The sequence below is a fragment of the Carcharhinus amblyrhynchos genome, chromosome 1 (assembly GCF_965287045.1).
Source record: "Carcharhinus amblyrhynchos chromosome 1, sCarAmb.v2.hapA, whole genome shotgun sequence".
Taxonomy (NCBI): domain Eukaryota; kingdom Metazoa; phylum Chordata; class Chondrichthyes; order Carcharhiniformes; family Carcharhinidae; genus Carcharhinus; species Carcharhinus amblyrhynchos.
Genome location: NC_137324.1, coordinates 163,358,937 through 163,379,792, shown reverse-complemented (window position 1 = coordinate 163,379,792; position 20,856 = coordinate 163,358,937). Strand labels below are relative to the sequence as shown.

Below are 20,856 nucleotides of genomic sequence, written 5' to 3'. Positions count from 1 at the left end.
TGGACCTTGGAATGTGCCCTCACCTAGTCAGAGTCATCTCTGGCCTTCCTTATTCTGTTCAGACAGGAGGTGTCTATGTTCACCCATCCGTCATGGGCAGAGTCTACTGGATGGTGATGTCTGATTTAGGAGCTAATGAATCTTCTTCGATAGGTGCTGGGGTCTGGCACACATACAGATATTGACCCTCTTGAAACTGTGAACCTAAACACGTATCCTTGACTTTGGGAGACTGTGGGCACTTGACATTGTTCAAGGTTTACTCATGATGGCCAGTTAGTTTGATGAACGTAAGTCTCAGGAATGTTAGAGAGCGCAATTGCTTTCTGCATCAGGGTTAAAGAAAGCTAACAGGCACCTTCTCACTCGCAATGCGTCACTCTGAAGTGTCATGCTGTTAGGCCTAAGGCTCCTGGACAGCCACTCTGTTTTTGTTTTCCTCCCACAGCTAACAGGCTAAATCCCGCCCAAGCTTTCTGGAGCTCTCTTCACTTCACGACCCTTCCAAGTCACTCATAAGTCATAGAATCATACAGTGCAAAAGGAGGCCATCTGCCCATTAAATCTGTACCGACCACAATTCCATCCAGGCCCTATCCCCATAACCCCACACATTTACCCTAGCTAGCCCCCCTAAAAGTAAGGGACAATTTAGCATGGCCAGTCCACACAACCGGCACATTTTGTTTGGACTGTGGGAGGAAATTGGAGCAACCGGGGGGAACACATAGAGAGAATGTGCAAGCTCCACACAGACAGTGACCCAAACTGAGAATCAAACAGAGTTCTCTGGCATTGTGAGGCCAGAGACAGAGAAATTAAAATGCCACACTGAAGCTGCACTCAGGTTCTGAATTGATTAAACTTAAACTTATTTAAATTTATTTATTGATTAAATGGAAATTTAGTTACATAAATTAAGCAAGTAGGACACATGCAAGACGACATGCAAATGTAAATTTTAAAGCTCCACCTTGCCTATCATTTGAATATAAAAAAGTCCCTTTGACTGATGGTATGTAAATATCTGCAGTGTAAGCTTTTAATATAAAAGCAAGGTATCACTCATGCTAGAAATCCAAAACTCAAAAGAAAGATACTAGAAATAACCAGCAGATAGCAGATGTCCAGGATGAAACATTAGCTGTATTATTCTCTCCACAGATGCTGTCTAAGCTGATGATTATTTCCAGTCTTTGCTGTTTGAGTTCAGGAACCCCCTTTTTGTTTCCAAGCTCACTGACTGGGAACACCGCCATCAGCTGTGAGTTTCCCTCCAAGCCACTCACCACCCTGACTTGGAAACATATCACCATTCCTTTGCAGTCGCTGGGTCAAAATCCTGAGGCTCCCTCCCTATCAGCACTGTGGGTGTACCTACACCACGTGAACTGCAGTGGTTCAAGAAAGGTTCCTTCTCAAGGGCAATATAGGAATGAGCAGTGACACCCATTTAACAAAAAATCACTGTTCACCTCCACATGCCAAGCATTTTTGTATTTTTCTTTGCATTTGTTTTTCACATAGCTCACAGCAAATAACAATTATTGATGCCAAAGGCTAAATGATTCAATAGTTGTTATTAGAGGCACATTTCAAGTTTTATTACAAGGGACTCTTGATGTTTTTAACCAGGATCGTAAGTTTGTTTGTTTCCCCCACGTCTTTCCAAGGGTTCCTGCGGGAATGTAGAGCATAGGATAGAATGGGAATCCAGATAATATGCAAAGAAAGTAAAGAAAGTGCTGCTTCCATTCAGCTGTGGTTCAGTTGGCAGCACTCTTGCCTCTGAGTTAGGAGGTTAAAGGTTCAGGCCCCACTCCAGGAACTTGATGACAAATCCTCAACTGATGTAGCGCAGAGAGGATGTTGTGCTGTTGGAGCTGCTGCCCCTCGGATGTGAAATTAAGCTCTTCCTGCCCTTTCAAGGGGGAAGTAAAAGATCCCACAGCATTATCTCGAAGAAAAGCAAGAAGCTCTCTCGGGTGACCTGGACAATCTTTATACCTCAAACAACACCACTAAAACATATTATCAGACAATTATTGCATTCTTCTTTGTGGGATCTTGCTGTGTGCAACTGGCTGCCAGAATTTTTACAGCAAATATCATTTCAAAGTAGTTAGTTAGATAGAATCATAGAATCCTTACTGTGCAGATGGTGGCCATTCGGCTCATCGAGCCTGCAACAATCCCACCCAGTCCCTATCCCTGCACCCTACATATTTACCCTGCTAATCTCCCTAACCTACACATCTTAGGACACTATAGGTCAATATAGCATGGCCAGTCAACCTTTGGAGCACATCTTTGGAGTGTGGGAGAAAACCAGGGCACCCAGAGGAAACCCATGCAGATGCAGGCAGAATGTGCAAACTCCGCACAGAAAGTGACCTGAGGCCAGAATTGAACCTGGGTCAGCAGTGCTAACCATTGTGTCACCGTGCTGCCCCCCCAGTATTTATTTGTAAATGTAAAGAGCTTTGAGAGGCCCGAGGCCATGAAAGATGCTATATGAACACAAGTCTTTATTTCTTTATTTGTTTGTTGCCAGGTGGTAGCAATTTTACTTAAAAGGCTGTAGAGAAGTATGGTAGTATGATGCAATAGAAGTGGTGGAACATCACTCTTTAATCTCTCTTTTGTCTCATTATCCCCATCGTTCGTTTACTGAACTGAATGGTGTTGTGGGTAAAGATGTTGGGGTAAGTCGCACTTCAGAATGAGAAGGGGAAATCAAAGGAAGAATTGCCTTAGGCCTGTGCGGATTTTGGATATTAATTGGCAGTAACCTCACCAACGTGGATTAGTGTCCCTGTAGATTCTGTCACTGGGCAGAACTTCTTGATCCTTCGTGAGGGGGTGGAAAAGGGGACAAATTAAGAGACATATATCCATTCCAAGGTTATCTCTGACCAGTTTTGAGCTGAAAGAAGAGCAACAAAATGTATAGTGATGCGAGACTGAATGAATAATACTGCTCTTTCTCCACCCCACCCCATCCCACCTCTCTCTCTCTCTCCCCCTCTCTCTAATCTTTGGGGTAAAAAAGCAATTCAGTAGAATGCACAGCATCTTAGAGAAAATGTACTGTTCAGTTTTCTGAAGATGGTTATGTAATTTATGGTTTTTCTCTCTATCCCTGCTCTCCTGACCCACATAGAAGCTCCAATTTGTGTGGCAAGGATCTTCTTCTTTGGCACAGCAGCAGGAAATCTTCACTCATACCATGGACCAATACAGTTATTGCGTCCCATCATTTTTGCCATTCTCTCACAGGTAATAGTGTAGCTTCTCTTTAATGACCCAAATAAGTCAACAGTGGATGGCTGCTCATTACTTAAAATGCAATGTTTAATTCAATACTGTCATTTGGTGATACAGAACTTGAGTATTGCTGAAAGAAGACACACACTGTTGAAACTTTTTGTTTTGCACTCATCAGGACAATTTGCAACAATGTCAAATGTAAAGGAAACAACAGTTTATATTTCATGAGAAGAAACTGTTGGCTAGTGGTCTCTGATTGAGGTGCTGCAGTGGATAATGCACCAGTTAACCGTGATTGACAGTTAACTACCAAGCTTTATTTAAAACTCAAACCAGGCAGGTTGACTCTGATTAGTCAAGGCATTCTTCTGGGGAATGAACCAGAGAATGGCCGTTGCCAAGTCTGATAATCACTTGCTGCCCCCTTTACATTTGGAATTCTTGCAAATTGCCCTGATGAGTGCGAGACGAAAAGTTTTGAAAACATGTGCCTTTTTCATCGTACTCAATACTGTTATGTGATGAGGTGGCTTGTGTAATGTTGGGTTGCTTTGTGTTGGAATATTGACTTGCAAGTCAGAACGATGCTACATTGTGCTTACAAGGAGGCAATGAGCAGATGTCATGTATCCACAGAACTGTAATAGATTAGTATAAAACTAAGTCATGTCTATGTGAGCCCCTAAGAAAACAGAATGCATTCTAATGTCATTGCTAATGAGAGAGCACATTTGCTACAACACTGTCAATCCAAATAATACATTTCAAGATAATGTTTTCACTTATTCCATTTAGATGATGATAAAACGCTATAGACAAAGAAACAGTATACTGTAGCAGGAATGAAATCAGTACTTGGGATCTTTATCAGGAAGATAAAGCAGAGGTGGACCTTGCATGGGTAAAATCTGAGATAGAATGGGGCATTATTACTGGAATCAAAGAAAAGGGGGAGAAAAAAAATCAGAAGTGATAATGGTGAAATGTTGCACTACACTGGGAGATCAAAGTAGCATCACTGGAAGTAGAAAGAATATCAAGGGAAATATTTCCTACATCTCAACCATGCCACACCTGAGTCGTGATTTTAAAGAAAATCTATGTCAGCACAAAATATACAGACAAAGGAGATTATTCAATCCATCCTTGGTCAACTATCCAGAACCATTTTAAGGTTCCCCATTAAAGCATCTAATTGATTCTTAAACAATTGATGGTAATTTCCTGCACTCTTTTATCTGAAGAACCATTCTAAGTTTTCATATGCTGTTGGTGAGGAAAAATTTCCTCATGTAACTTTGAAATTTGTCTTTTGCTATTTTGAGTCTGTCTCCCTGCTTCTGGCCTTGTAATACACTTTCAAGTAAGTTTGAGGATTGATCTTTTCCATACCATTTACAATTATATATCTCACCCCAGTTACTTCTCAGATGCATCCCTTCCAGGCTGAAAAGTCCATTCTTCTCTGCTCTTGACTCTGACATCATTGATTGATTTTATGGCTCTTTGAACTACTTGCAATGATTGAACGTTGCCCATCAGACTTGGTAACCAGCGCAAGATGTAGTACTCAGAGCAGTGTACAGTTTGCTCATGGCTTCCTCTGACTTGACATTTGACTACTTTAGTGTTATGTGCACCATTTTGGCTGGTTTCCAACATATTGCTGTGTCCCCTGCTGATGCGCTTTGGCTGGATTAGTAAGAGCATTCCTCCTAAGCTGAATGTGGTACTGGTGTCAAGTTACTAGTTTCTACAAAATTAGGAGCTTTCTTCACTTTCACGCAACGCAAAAGAAAAAAATTCCACAAACATCATGACCCTCAATATAACTAAGCTGCAATATTCATTGGTTCTGCAATGGATGAAATGTTCAGTGGCCCTTTCAATACCTTAAAGCCAAATGGTTTGTAAAGAATGGGCACTTATTTGGTGAGGGAGAAGAAAAAGAAGTTTATTAATCAAATCGGACTCAAGGAAATAAAGCATCTTTTAAAATCTTATTTAGGTCTGGCTTTTATTGGAATGGAATTGCTGTTTTTCCTGACCCACCAAAAGATGGAATTTATCCGAATATGAGTCTCCCAGTGACCAATGAAACAATTCATGACTACGCAAAGACTATGGTGTCAAACATAAAAGAGAGAGCGGCCTGGTTCCGATCTGGTCATGTTCTGTGGCCATGGGTAAGACATGCAATATATAAAACTGATTGTTAAATGATTCTTGGGTACAGGTATTTGGTATGCAGTAATGTGCATTAATGGATTTTTAAAAAGTTAATTCATGGCACCAAGGGCAGTATTGCCCATCCCTGAATGCCCTTGAGACAATGCGCTGCTGAGCCACCTTCTCGAACTACTTGTGAGGACATTATTTTTAAAATTTATTTTGCTGTCACAAATTAACACTAACACTGCAATGAAGTTACTGTGAAAATCCATTAGTTGCCACACTCCGGCGCCTGTTCGGGTACACTGAGGAAGAATTTAACATTGTCAATGTACCTAACCGGCACGTCTTTCAGAGTATGGGAGGAAACTGGAGCTCCTGGAGGAAACCTAAGCAGGCATGAGGAGAACGTGCAAACTCCACACAGTCACCCAAGCCAGGAATCGAACCTGGATCTTTGGCGCTGTGAGGCAATGGTGTTGACTACTATGCTGACCATGTGCCACTGTGCCATCCTACATTTCAAAGGACAGTTTGTTGTGGCTTTGGAGTCACAAATAGGCCTGACCAGGTTAGGACAGCAGATTTCCTTCCCTAAAGCACACTTGTGGTCTAGTTGGGGGTTTTACAACAATCTGGAAGCTACATGGTTGCCATTGCTGAAACTAGTGTTTTAGTCCAGAATCAATTAGTTAATTGAACTGAAATTTCTCATTTGCACTGGTTTGTAAGTCTCCGTCCACTGGATTACTAATCCAGTGACATAACCACTGTGCCAATACGTCCCTAAATTTAGATTGAAATTTTAAAAATATGATTAAAGTAAGTTGTAACAAAACAAGATCTATTCATTTTATCTATAATTCACGAATGAGTGGGCCAGGTTTAGTTGTTCCAGGTTCCGTTACACACGTTACTTTTCCACTATTTACTTATTACATGTTACTTGTTTTCAGCTTCTGACAGTTATTCTCATGTAAAGGTTATGTTGACATCAGCTTTGAATCACTGAGTTGTTAATTCAGTGAATGACATTAAGGCCTGATGAGTCTTAACTTTCCTAAGCTAAATGTCAGAAAACTGAAGTAATCCTTTGTGATTCCTACAATCTCCTTCCTACCTCCCAACACCAACTGCCTTCGATCGGCCTGGCTGTCACCTCTGACATGGAACCTTGGTGTACAGCTTAGGAAAAGCTCCACTCCATCCTATTGTATCTTTCGCTAAGTTCTATATATAAAACATTTCCAGTCTCTGCCTCTCCCTCTCTCGCTTCATTACCAAAATACTTTTTGCTAGTAAACTATGAGTAACTCATCTCCTGACTCCACAAAGCCTGCCCAGCATCTACAAAGCACAAGGGAGTGTGATGGAATACTCTCTACTTACCTGGATGAGTGTTATTCGAATGGCACACAAGAAGCTTGACACCATCCAGGACAAAGCTTCCTACTTGTTTGGTAATCCATTCATCACCTTAAAAGTTCAGTTGCCCTACCATAATGCACAGTGACAATGCTGAACACCATTAGCAAGATGCATGGCAGCAACTCACCAAGATTCCTTTGACAGCACCTTCCAAATTGGAAACCAGCCATTTAGAAGGACAAGGGCAACAGATCTGTGGGAACACTGCCACCAAATTCTCCTCCCAAGTCACTCACCATTCTGTCTTCAAACTATGTCGCTGTTCCTTCAGTGATGCAGGAACAAACTCCCTTTCTAACAGAACTGAGTGTACCTACACCACATGGCCTGCAGCAGGTCAAGGCAACTTACTGCCACCTTCTCAAGGGCAATTATGAACGGACAGCAAGTGTTGGCCTTGCCAGCAACATCCACATCCCATGAAGGAATAAAAAATAAACTAATTCAAGCTCAATTTCCACTATACTTCCCTCGCTGCCTTGACGTTTTTCACCAATCACAAGCTGTAATTCAGCGATAATACCCTGACTCATGTCCACATGTACCTTTTATCGCCCGCCTTTGGCAAGTTTCACTGGCTCCCCATGCCCTAGTAAATTGACACTAAGATCATTACTTTCATCTTCAAATCACTCCATAGCCCAAATTAAAATGTGCAATGACTGTGTTCTTCCAATCCTCTCACACTGTCTTACTATTTTACTCTTTCACCACCAGCAGCATAATTTCCTTCAACCAGTATGGCCTTGCCTCTGCAAATGCCACCCCTCCCCTCCCCTCCCCTCCACCATTTTGGTCTTCCCCCTCCCTTTCCAACTTTCAAAAGCTATCCACAGACCTTTCTCTTCTGTATTTTAGCTCCTTGCCGCCCTCCCTATCTGACTAACCTGTCTTTGCCCCCTTCCTGCTTCGTGCAGAGTGTCTATTCTAGTTGTTTATTTTGTCCGTAAAGCATTCTCAGATGACTCGCCAAGTAGGAGAAGTATTGAGGAGTTACAAACCATTGCTTCATTTTACAGTGTTGTCAGTTTGCCTGTAACCTGTTGTTCCCTTTTATTTTATTTTTATCTCTTCACTTTTGGATCACAGGGCTGTGACAAGCAGTTTTTCAATGCCTCAGTCCAGTTTAAGAATATGGATCCACTGATGGATTATATTAACCAGCGTAGAGATGAGTTTGGAGTTACAGTGCAGTATGCTACATTAAGTGAATACATGCAGGCTGTTCACAATGCAAACCTGACCTGGGATGTCCGAAAAAACCAAGACTTTCTCCCTTACTCCTCAGGTAATGGTAGGCAACCCAGAAATGTCGTCCCAACGGCAGCGCACGTTTTAATTGTAGAGGGAGTGTGATGTTGTGTTCGCTTGCAAAATTCTTCCCCTATTGCTGTTGTTGAGTTATACCTTCAAAACTTGAGTGAACAGATTGAAAAGGTTCTGACTCTGAATTCCAACAGTAGTCTAAGTCCATTTTGTCCAGCCATTCCATATTCTTCAGTATTTTCGGTTAATGAAAAAAATCCATGATTTAAAATTAACAATTGATCTAGCATCAGTTTACCATCTGCAAATGTGAGTTCCACAATTCTACCATTCTTTGTGTGTACCAGTGTTCCCTAATTTCATCCCTAAAGGTCTGGCTCTGGTTCCCTGGTCCTAGGCTTCAGTGGAAATAGTGCTCATCTACCGTAACGATTCCCTACGGTGGTGTCATCAGCAAATTTGAAAATCAAGTTGAAGGGGAATTTGGCCACACAGTCATAGGTGTATAAGGAGTACAGTAAAGGGCTGAGAATACAGCCTTGTGGGGCACCGGTGTTGAGGAGTTCAAATGTATTATTAATGACCGAATGGAAAGTTGTCGGCAGCTAGTCTTGATGGCACGAAAACGGGAGGATGTCTTGAGTTATGGGGTATTCTTCCGTATCGATGGACACTGAGCTCTGAACATTCAAGCTTCTCAATGATGACCGTTTAAGCATGTGATTGCAGGTGGCACAATTCATTTGCAGTGATTGGATAGTATATTTGAAATTCTGTTCAACAGCACATTTTAAAAGATAAAACTGTCACTCCAGTTTAAAAACTAAGCCTGGTTTTAGTATAATGTTCTAAAATGCTTAAGAAAATTGATTTTATCAATTGTTTTAAATCCATCCTAATTTTAAGAAAAAGTAGAAGGACTTTTTAAAGATATTATTAGGTGGCCATTCTTTCAAGCATTCTTCATTCTGTGCACTGGACACAATGATTGTCTTAAGTGGCAGTATGTTGGAAGATTACCCAACACAGCGACATAGGTTTTTTTTTTAATATGTATCCATGGATCATTTCAGTAGCTTTTTTTTCAGGCAGAGGAACTGTACAAACATGTGTTGTAAACATTTGTGAGGCAATCTGGCAAGATTCCATAGCTGTTCCTATTTGAATGTGATGCCTGTGTTGTGTATTGCCACCTCCTGCAGAGGGAGCTGTTGTGTGCTTGATGCACCGGCTATTTATAATAACAAGAGTCTGGATGTCAAAACTTATTCTGATTACTGTTCCATAGGGGGTTGATTGAGATCTTTGGAGATGTGTGGATTCTTCAAGTTAATCAGCAGTAGCATCAGCTTTGTTTATTAATCTTAACAAAAATGAGCTCTAACCTTACAAAATTCGGAAGAGTTTCATCTTTTAGTTTGAAGAGTGCTTTTATAGGTATCTGTACTGGAGGTGCAAACCCATTGCCGAAGCAAGTTGGAGTGTTGTTGTCTTCAATGCAAGTAATTGATAATGTTGCAATTTTTGAACACTAGTCGGTGAGGGAGCAATTTAGCGTGACCAATCCACCTAACCCACACATCCAATGTGCAGGCTAGATAGATTGGCCGTGATAAATTGCCACTTAGTGTCAGGAGACTAGCTAGGGTAAATGCATGGGGTTATGGTGATAGGACCTGAGTGGGAGTATTATGGTGCAGACTTGATGGGCTGAATAGCCTCCTCCTGCACTGTAGGGATTCTATGAACCGGCATAATTCCCCCGTTTGGGTCCATGACTATACTCCTGATTTATCGCACTGATTTGCTTCCTCTTCTGTGAGGTCAATCGAAATTGCTCAAGTATTTAAAGAATTACCAAAAAAAAGTATCCAGTTTTCAGCTTTTGTTTCTTGTTGCTGAAGGCTGTGGATGGCAGTAATCAAATTTAAAAAAAAATATTCTGACTGCTGCCAGATTTTTTTTGGCTGTTTGAATATTCTAAAACTAGAAATTTTGTATCCAAATTTGAGGTATGTTTTCAGGCCTTTTGCTGCTCTGTTTCGACAGTGCCATGTCAAACTGTCCAGTTGAGTCAGGTACAGGTTCCTTTTAACAATGTTGATATTTCTCCTTTTGAAAATGGTTATGCTCTTCCTCTCTACTCACGAGTTCCTGTTGTTGTCTACGTTTCTCAGGCAGTACAGAATGGAAGCCAGGTGCTCACTCCGAAGGAGGGAGCGAGGATCATTAGGAACACAGCCACTCGCATATGGTGCACATTTTTTTTTGAAATGCAGTTAGATAGAACTAATTTCCAATCTGTAGGATAGAGGAAGAGTAGCAGGTGGATGAAACCTTTGCTATATTGGTTCATGGACTTCCTTTTGCTTGGCACAGCATTGACTCGGTTAAAAAGAGCTTATTTATCCAGTACTGCAATCAGGAAAATTAGTCGAACAAAGGTACAGCCAGCCTGGAGTTGTCGGCTCCAGTTGTTCATGATTATGGAATGAAAGTAGAGCGACAAATTGGGCTTGAATCAAACCGTTGTGACTAACTAGGTCACAAGAGAATTGTAATCTGATTTGACTGCAGTGCTTTCATTTGTGAATTTTATCTTGAATTAGTCATGGTGTGTATTACTTTTTGACATTCTCTGTTACTGCTGAGTAACTATGTGGTGTCCACTTGCTGATGCACATCTTATAGCTAGAATCATAATCATATCCATCAGGAAAAAGATACGAAAGTCTGAGGCCGATTGACTCAAAAACAGCTTCTTCCCTGCTGCCTTCAGATCTTTGAGCAGACCTACCTCGCATTAAGTTGATCTTTCTCTACATCCTAGCTATGACTGTGACACTACATTTTGCACTGTTCTTTCCTTGCCTATGTACGGTATGCTTTGTCTGTATAGCGTGCAAGAAACAATACTTTTCACTGTATCCTAATACATGTGACGATAATAAATCAAATCAAAAAGACCTTTCTCCCTAACAATGTTTTGGCGCATCAACACTGTGCCCTTTATATTCATTTTATAATTACTTTTTTAAAAACTGTGTACCATTGTCTGCTGCTGAACGCTTTTTTCATGTTTTAAATTCCAATCGTAAGGAAGAGGAAAAATTTAATTCTTTATTGGCACGTGACGCTGTTGGATTATATTTAGCTTCTCTCATTCCAGAGCCGTTTCAAGCCTGGACTGGATTTTATGCCTCTCGGAATAGACTCAAAGGAATGGCCCGGAGAGCAAACTCATTCCTGTACGCCTGTGAATCCCTTTTCACGTTGTACCTCTTGAGGTTCCCTTCAGGGTCGATAGACAAACTTTGGGCCCTGCAACAAATTCAGCAGCTGAGATGGGCAGTGTCGGAGGTGAGGACTTTCAGGTGCCTAGCCAATCAGCTGTTTCTCGTAAGGCAGAAAATGAAGAAATTCTCGTCATAAAGAACAAAAAACAGCCCGGGAAACAGGCCCTTCGGCCCAACGAGCCTGCGCCGCCATTTTAACATTACCAGTCCCCCCTCCACCCATGACCCTTATCTATGCTTATGGCATTCCACATTGAGGGAAAACTAATTTAGGGACAATTTATTACCTCCAATCAGCCAAATAGCACATCTTTGGGGTGTGGGAGGAAACCGGAGCGCCCGGAGAAAACCCACGCAAGCACGGGGAGAATGCGCAAACTCCCACAGACACCGGCCCAAATCCATGCGTCTGCACAGCAATCAGTGATAGTCACTGAGCTGTCGTGTTGCCCAGCATCTGGTCCAGTTTAAGCACACACTAACGACATGAAGCACTAGGCTACTCTCGAACATCCAAAAGCAACCCTTATTCGACCCTCTGATGTGCTTTCTATTAAATTTGTTGTCTGAAAAGTAGCATTGTCGAACGTGACCAAAATGCATAGCATTTTCTCGAAAGAAGAGAACAATGGAACAAATGTAATTATGTGAATATTTCTGGGGGGAGAGGAGTTCTGTTAAATCCACACGAGGAATACAAAACACTCCATGAAACATGCCTGTACATGCAAAACATAGCTCTATGGGATATTACAGTACAAAACCTATTTTTGGTGCCAAAGAATCTGGTGTAGTATGCTGTTCTTGTAGAACTGTGCTTATGATAAACATAGAAGATTGGAGCAGGAGGAGGCCATTTGGCTGTTTGAGCCTGCTCTGCCATTTGTCACAATCGTGGCTGATCGTCCAACTCAATAGCCTAATCCTGCTTTCTCCCCATAACCTTTGATCTCATTCACCCCAACTGCTATATCCAACCACCTCTTGAATGCTGTCAAATTATAGTGTAGAAGCTACTTATTTAACCTGTAGGCTTGAGGGGCCAAATGGCCGCTTCCTGCTCCTAATTTGTCTATACCTATGTTACTATCCTTTTTGATAATGCATTTCCAGAAAAATATGTTAATTTTGAAAAACGGTAAAATTAAGAGTTTCACGATTTGGCTTGCCAGAGTAACCCAAAAATGTAATCACTGTTTTAGTTATCCAAACTGCGGAATTCATCTGTGTTTATTGAAACATGGCAAGTTAAGGAGCCAGACTGATTTCTCCATATTGGAGCATTTGCAGAAGTAACCACTCAGCAACTGAGAAACATAGAAGGAATTTTAAAAGTTAGCATCCCCAGCCATGCAGAGCTCTCACTGGAATTTGGGTGTGAAAGATTGTGCTGCCAATATTGGTTTGGCCCTTGGTGAGATCCAGTACAGGATTAATAGCGTTTTGTATAAAATGAACAAAGTTTGAGATTCAAGTCACTTATTCAGTGAATACAGCCACAATATTCCACGGATTTTGAACAAATAGAAATAAACTTAACTATACAAAGAAAAGGTAAAATAATTTACAATCTTATACAATGACATTCAGGGTACATGTGAATTAACAAGTAAACTTTGGTCAAGCACCAGCACAATAAATGCCAGATGTTACCAAAATGGATTCCATGGATTTACCCACCCATGCATCATTAACACTGTGATATAATTAATCCTACTGAAACTCTGTCTCCTTCATGAGGGATTCCAACCTTTCAAAGGTCTCGCCTTGGAATTTTCTCCAAATATTGCTCCAACTTAGCTTCACCAATGGCCCAACTTGTATGGTTTTAATCATCTCCATTGAGATTCTGTTCCCCCTAGATTCCCAAATACACTTGAGCACCAATTCACAGCACAATTTCAGCTCTTTAGCCATGCCAAGCAGTGATACGTTTGCCCCAAGGGTCTCCTGCGCAGAGATTTTCGTGTCTTCTGTTGAACCCTCTTCAATTACCAGACTCGGATGGCATCAACAACTACCCACCTCTGAGTTTCAGCCGTGTTTCCTGAATTTCTGTTTGTCTGGATTCTTGAATATGCATCCAAACATCAAATTACAGAGATAGTTGCAGATCCTCGGGTACACAGAGCTTAACATTACTGCTGTAAAGAGGTAACTTTGCTCCAGTGACTGTCTTCGTTTATCAGGCCACTTCCTGGGCCCTCTTTATTAAGGTTTGCTTTCTGCTGTCCTCTTTCAAACCTGGAGCCCGTTTCTCCAATCTTCTCTTACCTGAACCTAACTTAGACCTGGTAAGCTGAGTTTCATAACGATGGTGCAAAGATTTGCCACACAGTGAGCAGAGAATCACAGCGGTCATGCTGTGGCCTGCACTAAGATTACAGCTGAGTGAGAATGTTTTCTTCAGTGTGTGATCCAACATTATTAAATAGAAAATTATGATAGTTTCCATTCACAGTGTTAGTAAAACATTATAAGTCTTTAACCATATCCTTCTGATTTACCTTGATGGAAATGTCAACATTGGTCTATTAGGTACAACATCATGATGGCATCACTGGAACGGAATCTCCCAAAGTCAGAGATATGTACGTGGATCATCTATTTCAAGGGATGTGGGCTGTGAAATCAGTAATGGCTGCTATATTTCGAGAAACCCTGAACACTCGAAAGGATAAATTGGATTTTTCTCGTCCCTATAATCAAGACACTAGAAGTACAGGTACACTTATTTTCTTGAATAAGTTGCAAAGCGTTTTTGAATGTTACGTTCAGTGTTGACTGGGCATAACAGGTAAGCCAAGTAAGTTGACAATAAAAGCAGTTACCATAGAATAGAACTCTTACAGTGCAGATGAGGCCATGTGGCCCCACAAATCTGCAATGGCTCTCTCCTCTCTTCTTCCCTATCCCTGTAATTCCACACATTTACCATGGCTAATCCCATCTAACCTACACACCTTGGGACAGTGGGAGGAAACTGGAGCACCCGGAAGAAGCCCACGCAGACACGGCGAAAATATGCAAAACTCCACACAGATAGTCATCCTAGGCAGAATTGACTGGGTCCCTAGAGCTGTGAGTCAGCAATGCTAACTGCTGTGCCACCATGCTGTCATTAATTTTTATTAAAATTAATTGGTACAATAGGCAAAAATAGATTTATCAATGTATAATAAACTTTTCACCAACTGTTGAAAAGTAGTGAAAGGTTGTGTCAAACATTGCAATGATTTCCTCATTTACTCTCATAGGGTGATTCTGGGTATAAATGGGCATGTGATGGTATTCTGTCTTACTAAACCTGGTTATAGTAAAACAATATCTTGTTTTATTGTCAAACAGTTTTAATGTTACTTATTTATCTTCCCTCCACTGCCAGTTCAGAGCCTCGTCAATGACTCTCTCCTCCCATTTACACTGTCCACATTGATAATCCTCTATTCCACAGAAACCCTTCTCTGAAGACACAGATTCCAGGTTATAAGGGGAAAGTACGCTTTGATCCTTTGACGTAGTAACAGCATAGGTATCAGCAACTTTGGTAATGATCGCTTCTCAGCCTTTTGGCTAAGATCATGTGTAGTTTTTGATCCTGCACTTGGTAAAAGACAGTGAGGTTATATTGAGGCTGCATTTGAAGCAATTTTTTAAAAAACGGTATGTAGGCCTTTTGGCTAAGGTGCGAATGAGATCAAGCACCGGAATGGGTGCAACGCCTGCTCCTATCAGCTTGGATCATGTAGATCGAACCCAAGACGGGAAGAGGGCAGCCTGTCTTGTCAGCTTGGATCTGTAATGTCTCACTGGTGAAGTCTTTGAACTGGACTTTGGATATAACTAAATAAAAATGGTTAGCAAATAGAATTTACGGGAGAGACCATGTACTTGCAAATCTGCATCTCAATGTAGATTTTGACATTTTTTGCAGAAAAATATTGCTGACAAGAAGTTGCCCTTCAGAGCAATTGTAGATAAGATTTTAAGATCTCGTGGTAGATTCACAGAAGTTCCAGTTGGTTGCATGTTTATGTCTGAATCTCGGTGCGATGCAACAAAATTAATGCAAATCTTGTTCAAATCAGCCAACCGTTGGAAACAACTGTAGTGAATAAAATTATTTTGGAAAAGTCTGCAATTTGCAGCCTTGTTGACTGTATTTTAGAATAAACTAATAGGACTTAACAGGAATTTAAGGAAGCCAATTTGATGAAAAATAAACATTAAATGTCACAAGAGTAAAAGTGATTTCAATTAAGTACCAAATAATTTTTTGTGGATGCATGCACAGACACAAGCGTAAAGCAAACTAAAAAGGAGTATTTTAATTGCATGGTTTTAAGACATAATGCACGTTTCATGTTATTAATCCGTACAAGAGTACTTCCATAGATTGCCCTGTTTAGAGGAAGCTATTATACTTTTTTTTGGCACACAATGTTCAAATTTTGATATGAGCTTTGCAGTGGGTAACAGCTCTCTGAGAGGAATAAATCTAGTTTATGGAAATTTAAACAAAAAATAAACAACAAATGCTTGAAAATTTGAAAGCATCCAGCAAGTCAATTAGCAGCTTTATTGAAGAGGAACGATAGGTTGGTGTTTTGAGCAAGATTCTTACAAAGCTCTGAAGAAGACAGCGTGTGGTACAGGAGAGGAGCTCAAAACACTAACCTGTTTTCTCTTCTCTCTGCAATGGTGTTGACAGTCCAATTGCATGTTTCAAAGAATTTCCTATTTTTATTTGAACTAGGCTATGGAAATCTTCTTTTAGTGATTTATTAAATGAGGTTTTGAGGCATTGTTTATTTACCTCGTGTGTCACGAAAACATATTCATAGAATCCCTACCGTGCAGAGAAAGACCATTCAGCCCATCAAGCCTGCACTGACAACAGTTACACCCAGGCACTATTTCTGTAACCCCAATGTATTTACCCTGCTCATCTCCCTGACACTACGGGCAATTTACCATGGTCAATCAACCTAACCTGTACATTTTGGACTGCGGTAAGAAAGCAGAGCACCCAAAGGAAATCCACATAGACATGAGGAGAATGTGCAAACTCCACACAGACAGTGATCCAAGGCTGGACTAGAATCTGGGTCCCTGGCATTGTGAGGCAGCAATGCTCACCATCGTGCCACTCTATCATTAAGTTTTACTTTAAAAGTACATCTTTGAATGCTCAGCACAAATATTATGGTCAGTTTTTACTCAAGTGGATTTACAGTAATAAATTCAGCATGCTACACCTTTCTTAGTGTAATTTAGGATGACTGGATCCATACTTTTCATTGGGGAAGAGGCCGATTTTAAATATAACTTTGTCATTTTTTTTGCATTTTTTTGATAATTTCTGTAAATTGGTGCAGCACTTCTGTCCATGTGTACGTTCACACTTTTCTCAAATGTCAAACTGTTTCTGCTTTTTTGTCTCTTCAAAAGAGGATGGCTCTTTACAGATCACCGTGTACAACCCTCTTGGATGGAACATCACAACAGTTATTAACATCTCTATTGCTTATTCAGCCGTCGATGTTTATGACGATGCAGGCAAAGTTGTGCCATCACAGGTATTTGACTTGTGTTTATTTGCGTTGAAAATATTGACAAATTAATGCATTTAAATCGCTTGAATAACTACACAGAGTCCGTGGGTTGAACGTTTAGACTCTGGTGTAAATTAGAGCTATTGGTTTGTATGCTTGCTTCATCCCATCCTCAGGCCATTTTCCCAGATTTGGGAAAAAGGAGACAGTGGGCTTTTCTGCTTACAAGTGGCGAGTGGCCAATTGATCAGATTAAAGGCTGGCTGCACGAAGTTAACTGTTGACTAAACCACACTCTTCCAACTTTAATGTTTAATTAGAGAAATAGAGTCATAGAGATTTACAGCATGGAAACGGGCCCTTCAGCCCATCTTGTCCATACTACCTTTTTTTAAAGACCCCTAAACTAATTCCAGTTTCCTGCATTTGGCCTATATCCCTCTATACCCATCGTACCCATGGAACTATCTAGAATCATAGAATCCCTACAGTGCAGAAGGAGGCCATTCGGTCCATCGAGTCTGCACCGACCACAATCCCACCCAGGTCCTACCCCTATATCCCTACATGTTTACCTGCTAATCCTTCTAACCTATGCATTTCGGGACTCTAAGGGGCAATTTTATTTTAGCATGGCCAATCAACCTAACCCGCACACCTTTGGACGGTGGGAGGAAATCGGAGCACCCGGAGGAAACCCACGCAGACACAAGGAGAATGTGCAAACTCGACACAGTGACCCAAGCCGCAATCGAACCCAGGTCCCTGGAGCTGTGAAGCAGCAGTGCTAACCACTGTGCTATTGTGCCACCCAAAATGTTTTTAAAAAATAAAATTGTAGCCACCTCTACTACCACCACTAGCAACTTGTTCCAGACACTCACCACCCTCTGTGTGAAAAAAATCGCCTCTCTGGACATTTTAGTATCTCTCTTTTCTCACTTTAAAACTATGCCCTGTAGTTTTAGACTCCTCTAACTTTGGGAAAAGATATTGACTATCTTGTCTATGCCCCTTATTATTTTATAGACCTCTATAAGGTCATCCCTCAGCCTCCTACGCTCCAGAGAAAAAGTCCCAGTCTATTCAGCCTATCCTTATATCTCAATCCACCAAGTCCCTTTTCTGCACTCTTTCTAGTTTTATAATATCCTTTCTATAATAGGGTGACCAGAATTGCACACAGTGGCTTTACCAATGCCTTATCCAACTTTAACACAACATCCCAACTCCTGCATTCAATGTTCTGACCAATGAAACCAAGCATGCTGAATGCCTTCTTCACTGCTCTGACCACTTGTGACTCCACTTTCAAGGAACTATGAACATGTACCCCTAGATCTCTTTGTTCTATAACTCTCCCCAACACCCTACCATTAACTGAGTAAGTCCTATCATGGTTCAGTCTGCCAAATTGCATGATCATACATTTGTCTAAATAAAACTTTATCTGCCATTCATCAACCCACTGGCCCAAGTGATCAAGGTCCCATTGCAATCTTAGATAACTTACTTCACTGTCCACTATGCCACCAATCTTGGTGTCATCTGCAAACTTACTAACCATACCCCCTATATTCTCATCCAAATCATTAATATAAATGACAAATAACAGTGTGCCCAGCACTGATCCCTGAGGCACACCACTGGTCACAGGCCTCCAGTTTGACAAACAATTCTCTACAACCACTTATAAAGCTTCTGTCAAGAAGCCAATTTTGTATCAATTTAGATACCTCACCCTGGATCCCATGCAATTTTTAACCTTATGCAACAACCTACCATGCAGTACCTTGTCAAAGGCCTTGCTAAAGTCCATGTAGTCAACATCAACTACACTGCCCGCATCTACCTTCTTGGTTACCCCGTCAAAAAACAGTTACATTTTTTCCACTCACAAAGCCATGCTGACTGTCCCTAATCAGTCCTTGCATCTCTAATGCCTGTAGATCCTGTCACTCAAAATACCTTCCAACAATTTACCCATCAGAGATGTGAGCTCACTGGCCTATAGTTCCCAAGCTTTTCCCTGCAGCCCTTTGTAAACAAAGGCACAATATTTGCCACTGTCCAATCTTCAGGCATCTCACCTGTGACTATCGATGATTCAAATATCTCGGCTAGCGGACCTGTAATTTCCTCCCTAGCTTTCCACAACGTCCTGGGATATACCTCATCAGGTCCTGCAGATTTATCTACTTCATGCGCTTTAAGACTTCGAGCATCACCTTCTCAGTAACATGTACATTCCTCAAGACATCACTATTTATTTCCCCAAGTTCCCTAACATCCGTGCCTTTCTCAACAGTAAATAATGATGATAAATAATCATTTCGGATCTCATCCACCTCTTGTGGATCCGCACGTAGGTGACCTTGTTGAGCTGTAAGAGGCCCTACTCTCCCCCTTCTTACTCTTTTGCGCTTTATGTATTTGTAGAAGCTGTTTGGATTCTCCTTTGCTTTATCTGCCAAAACAATTTCATGTCCCCTTTTTGCCCTCCTGATTTCTCTCTTAACTCTACTCCTACACCCCCTGTACTCTTCAAGAGATTCACTTGATCCCAGTTGCCTCTGCATGTCATTTGCCTCTTTCTTCTTCTTGACCAGGGCCTCAATATCCCGAGTCATCCAGGATTCCCGACTTCTGCCATCCTTGCCCTTCGCTCTAAGAAGAATGTGTTTACCCTGAACCCTGGTTAACACACTTTTGAAAGCATGCCACTTACCAGACGTCCCTTTTCTTCTCACAGACTCCCCCAATTAACTTTTGAAAGTTCCTGCCTAATACCATCAAAATTGGCCTTGCCCCAATTTAGAATATTAACTTTTGGGACAGACCTATCATGCTCCATATCTATCTTAAAACTAATAGAATAATGGTCACTGGTCCCAAAATGATCCCTCACTAACACTTCTGTCACCTGCCCTTCCTTATTTCCCAAGAGGAGGTCAAGTTTTGCCCTCTCTCTAGTCAGGCCATCCACAAAATGAATGAGAAATTCCTCCTGAATACACTCAACAAATTTCTCTCCATCCAACCCACTAATACTTTGGCTGTCCCAGTCAATGTTGGGAAAATGAAAATCTCCGATTATTACCACCCTATTCTTCTTGGAGCTGTCTGTAATCTCCTTATATATTTGCTCCTCAATTTCCCACTGACTATTTGGGGGCTTATAGTACAACCCTATCAAGGTGATTTCCCCCTTCTTATTTTTCAGTTCTATCATATAGACTCAGTGGTGGAACCCTCGGATATATTCCCTCTCAGTACAGCCATGATGCTTTCCCTAATGAAAACTGCAATTCCCCCTCCTCTCTTAGCTCCTGTTCTATCTTTGCTATAGCCTGGAACATTAAGCTGCCAGTCCTGTCCCTTCCTTAGCCATGTTTCAGTAATTGCTATAATATCCCAATCCCACGTACCCATCAATGCCCTGAGTTCATCTGCCTTGCCCATCAGGCTTCTTGCATTGAAATAAATGCAGTTTAATCTGGACTTCCCTTGCTCTCTGTCATGCGTCTGTTTGATCTGTCTGGTATTAAGATTACTGACACTGCCTTCACTAATTAATGTGCTCTGTTTAACTTCTGTGCTAGCCTCAAACTTCTCTTCTGTTTCCCTGCTCTGGATCCCACCCCTATGCCAAACTAGTTTAAACTCTCCCGAGTAGCTCTAGCAAATCTCCCCACCTGGATGTTGGTTCCCCCTCCAGTTCAAATGTAACTCATCCCTTTTGAATAGATCAGTCCTACCCCAGAAAAGATCTCAATGATCCAAAAATCTAAATCCCTTCCCCCTGCACCAGCTCTCAAGCCAGGTGCTCATTTGCCTACTCTCACTAGCACGTGGAACTGGTATACTCC

General features: G+C 41.3%; 1 protein-coding gene across 2 annotated transcripts in view; it reads left to right on the top strand.

Annotated features, from left to right (window-relative positions):
- man2b2 (mannosidase, alpha, class 2B, member 2) overlaps nt 1-20,856 on the top strand; it is a 61,157-nt gene that overhangs the window by 8,417 nt on the left and 31,884 nt on the right. For both annotated transcript variants that reach the window (XM_080194709.1, XM_080194701.1), the window contains exons 5-10: nt 3,164-3,279; nt 5,279-5,456; nt 7,960-8,158; nt 11,306-11,496; nt 13,971-14,157; nt 16,884-17,011. In XM_080194709.1, coding sequence (XP_080050835.1) covers nt 3,164-3,279; nt 5,279-5,456; nt 7,960-8,158; nt 11,306-11,496; nt 13,971-14,157; nt 16,884-17,011 — 999 coding nt within the window. The remainder of the gene's footprint in view (nt 1-3,163; nt 3,280-5,278; nt 5,457-7,959; nt 8,159-11,305; nt 11,497-13,970; nt 14,158-16,883; nt 17,012-20,856) is intronic.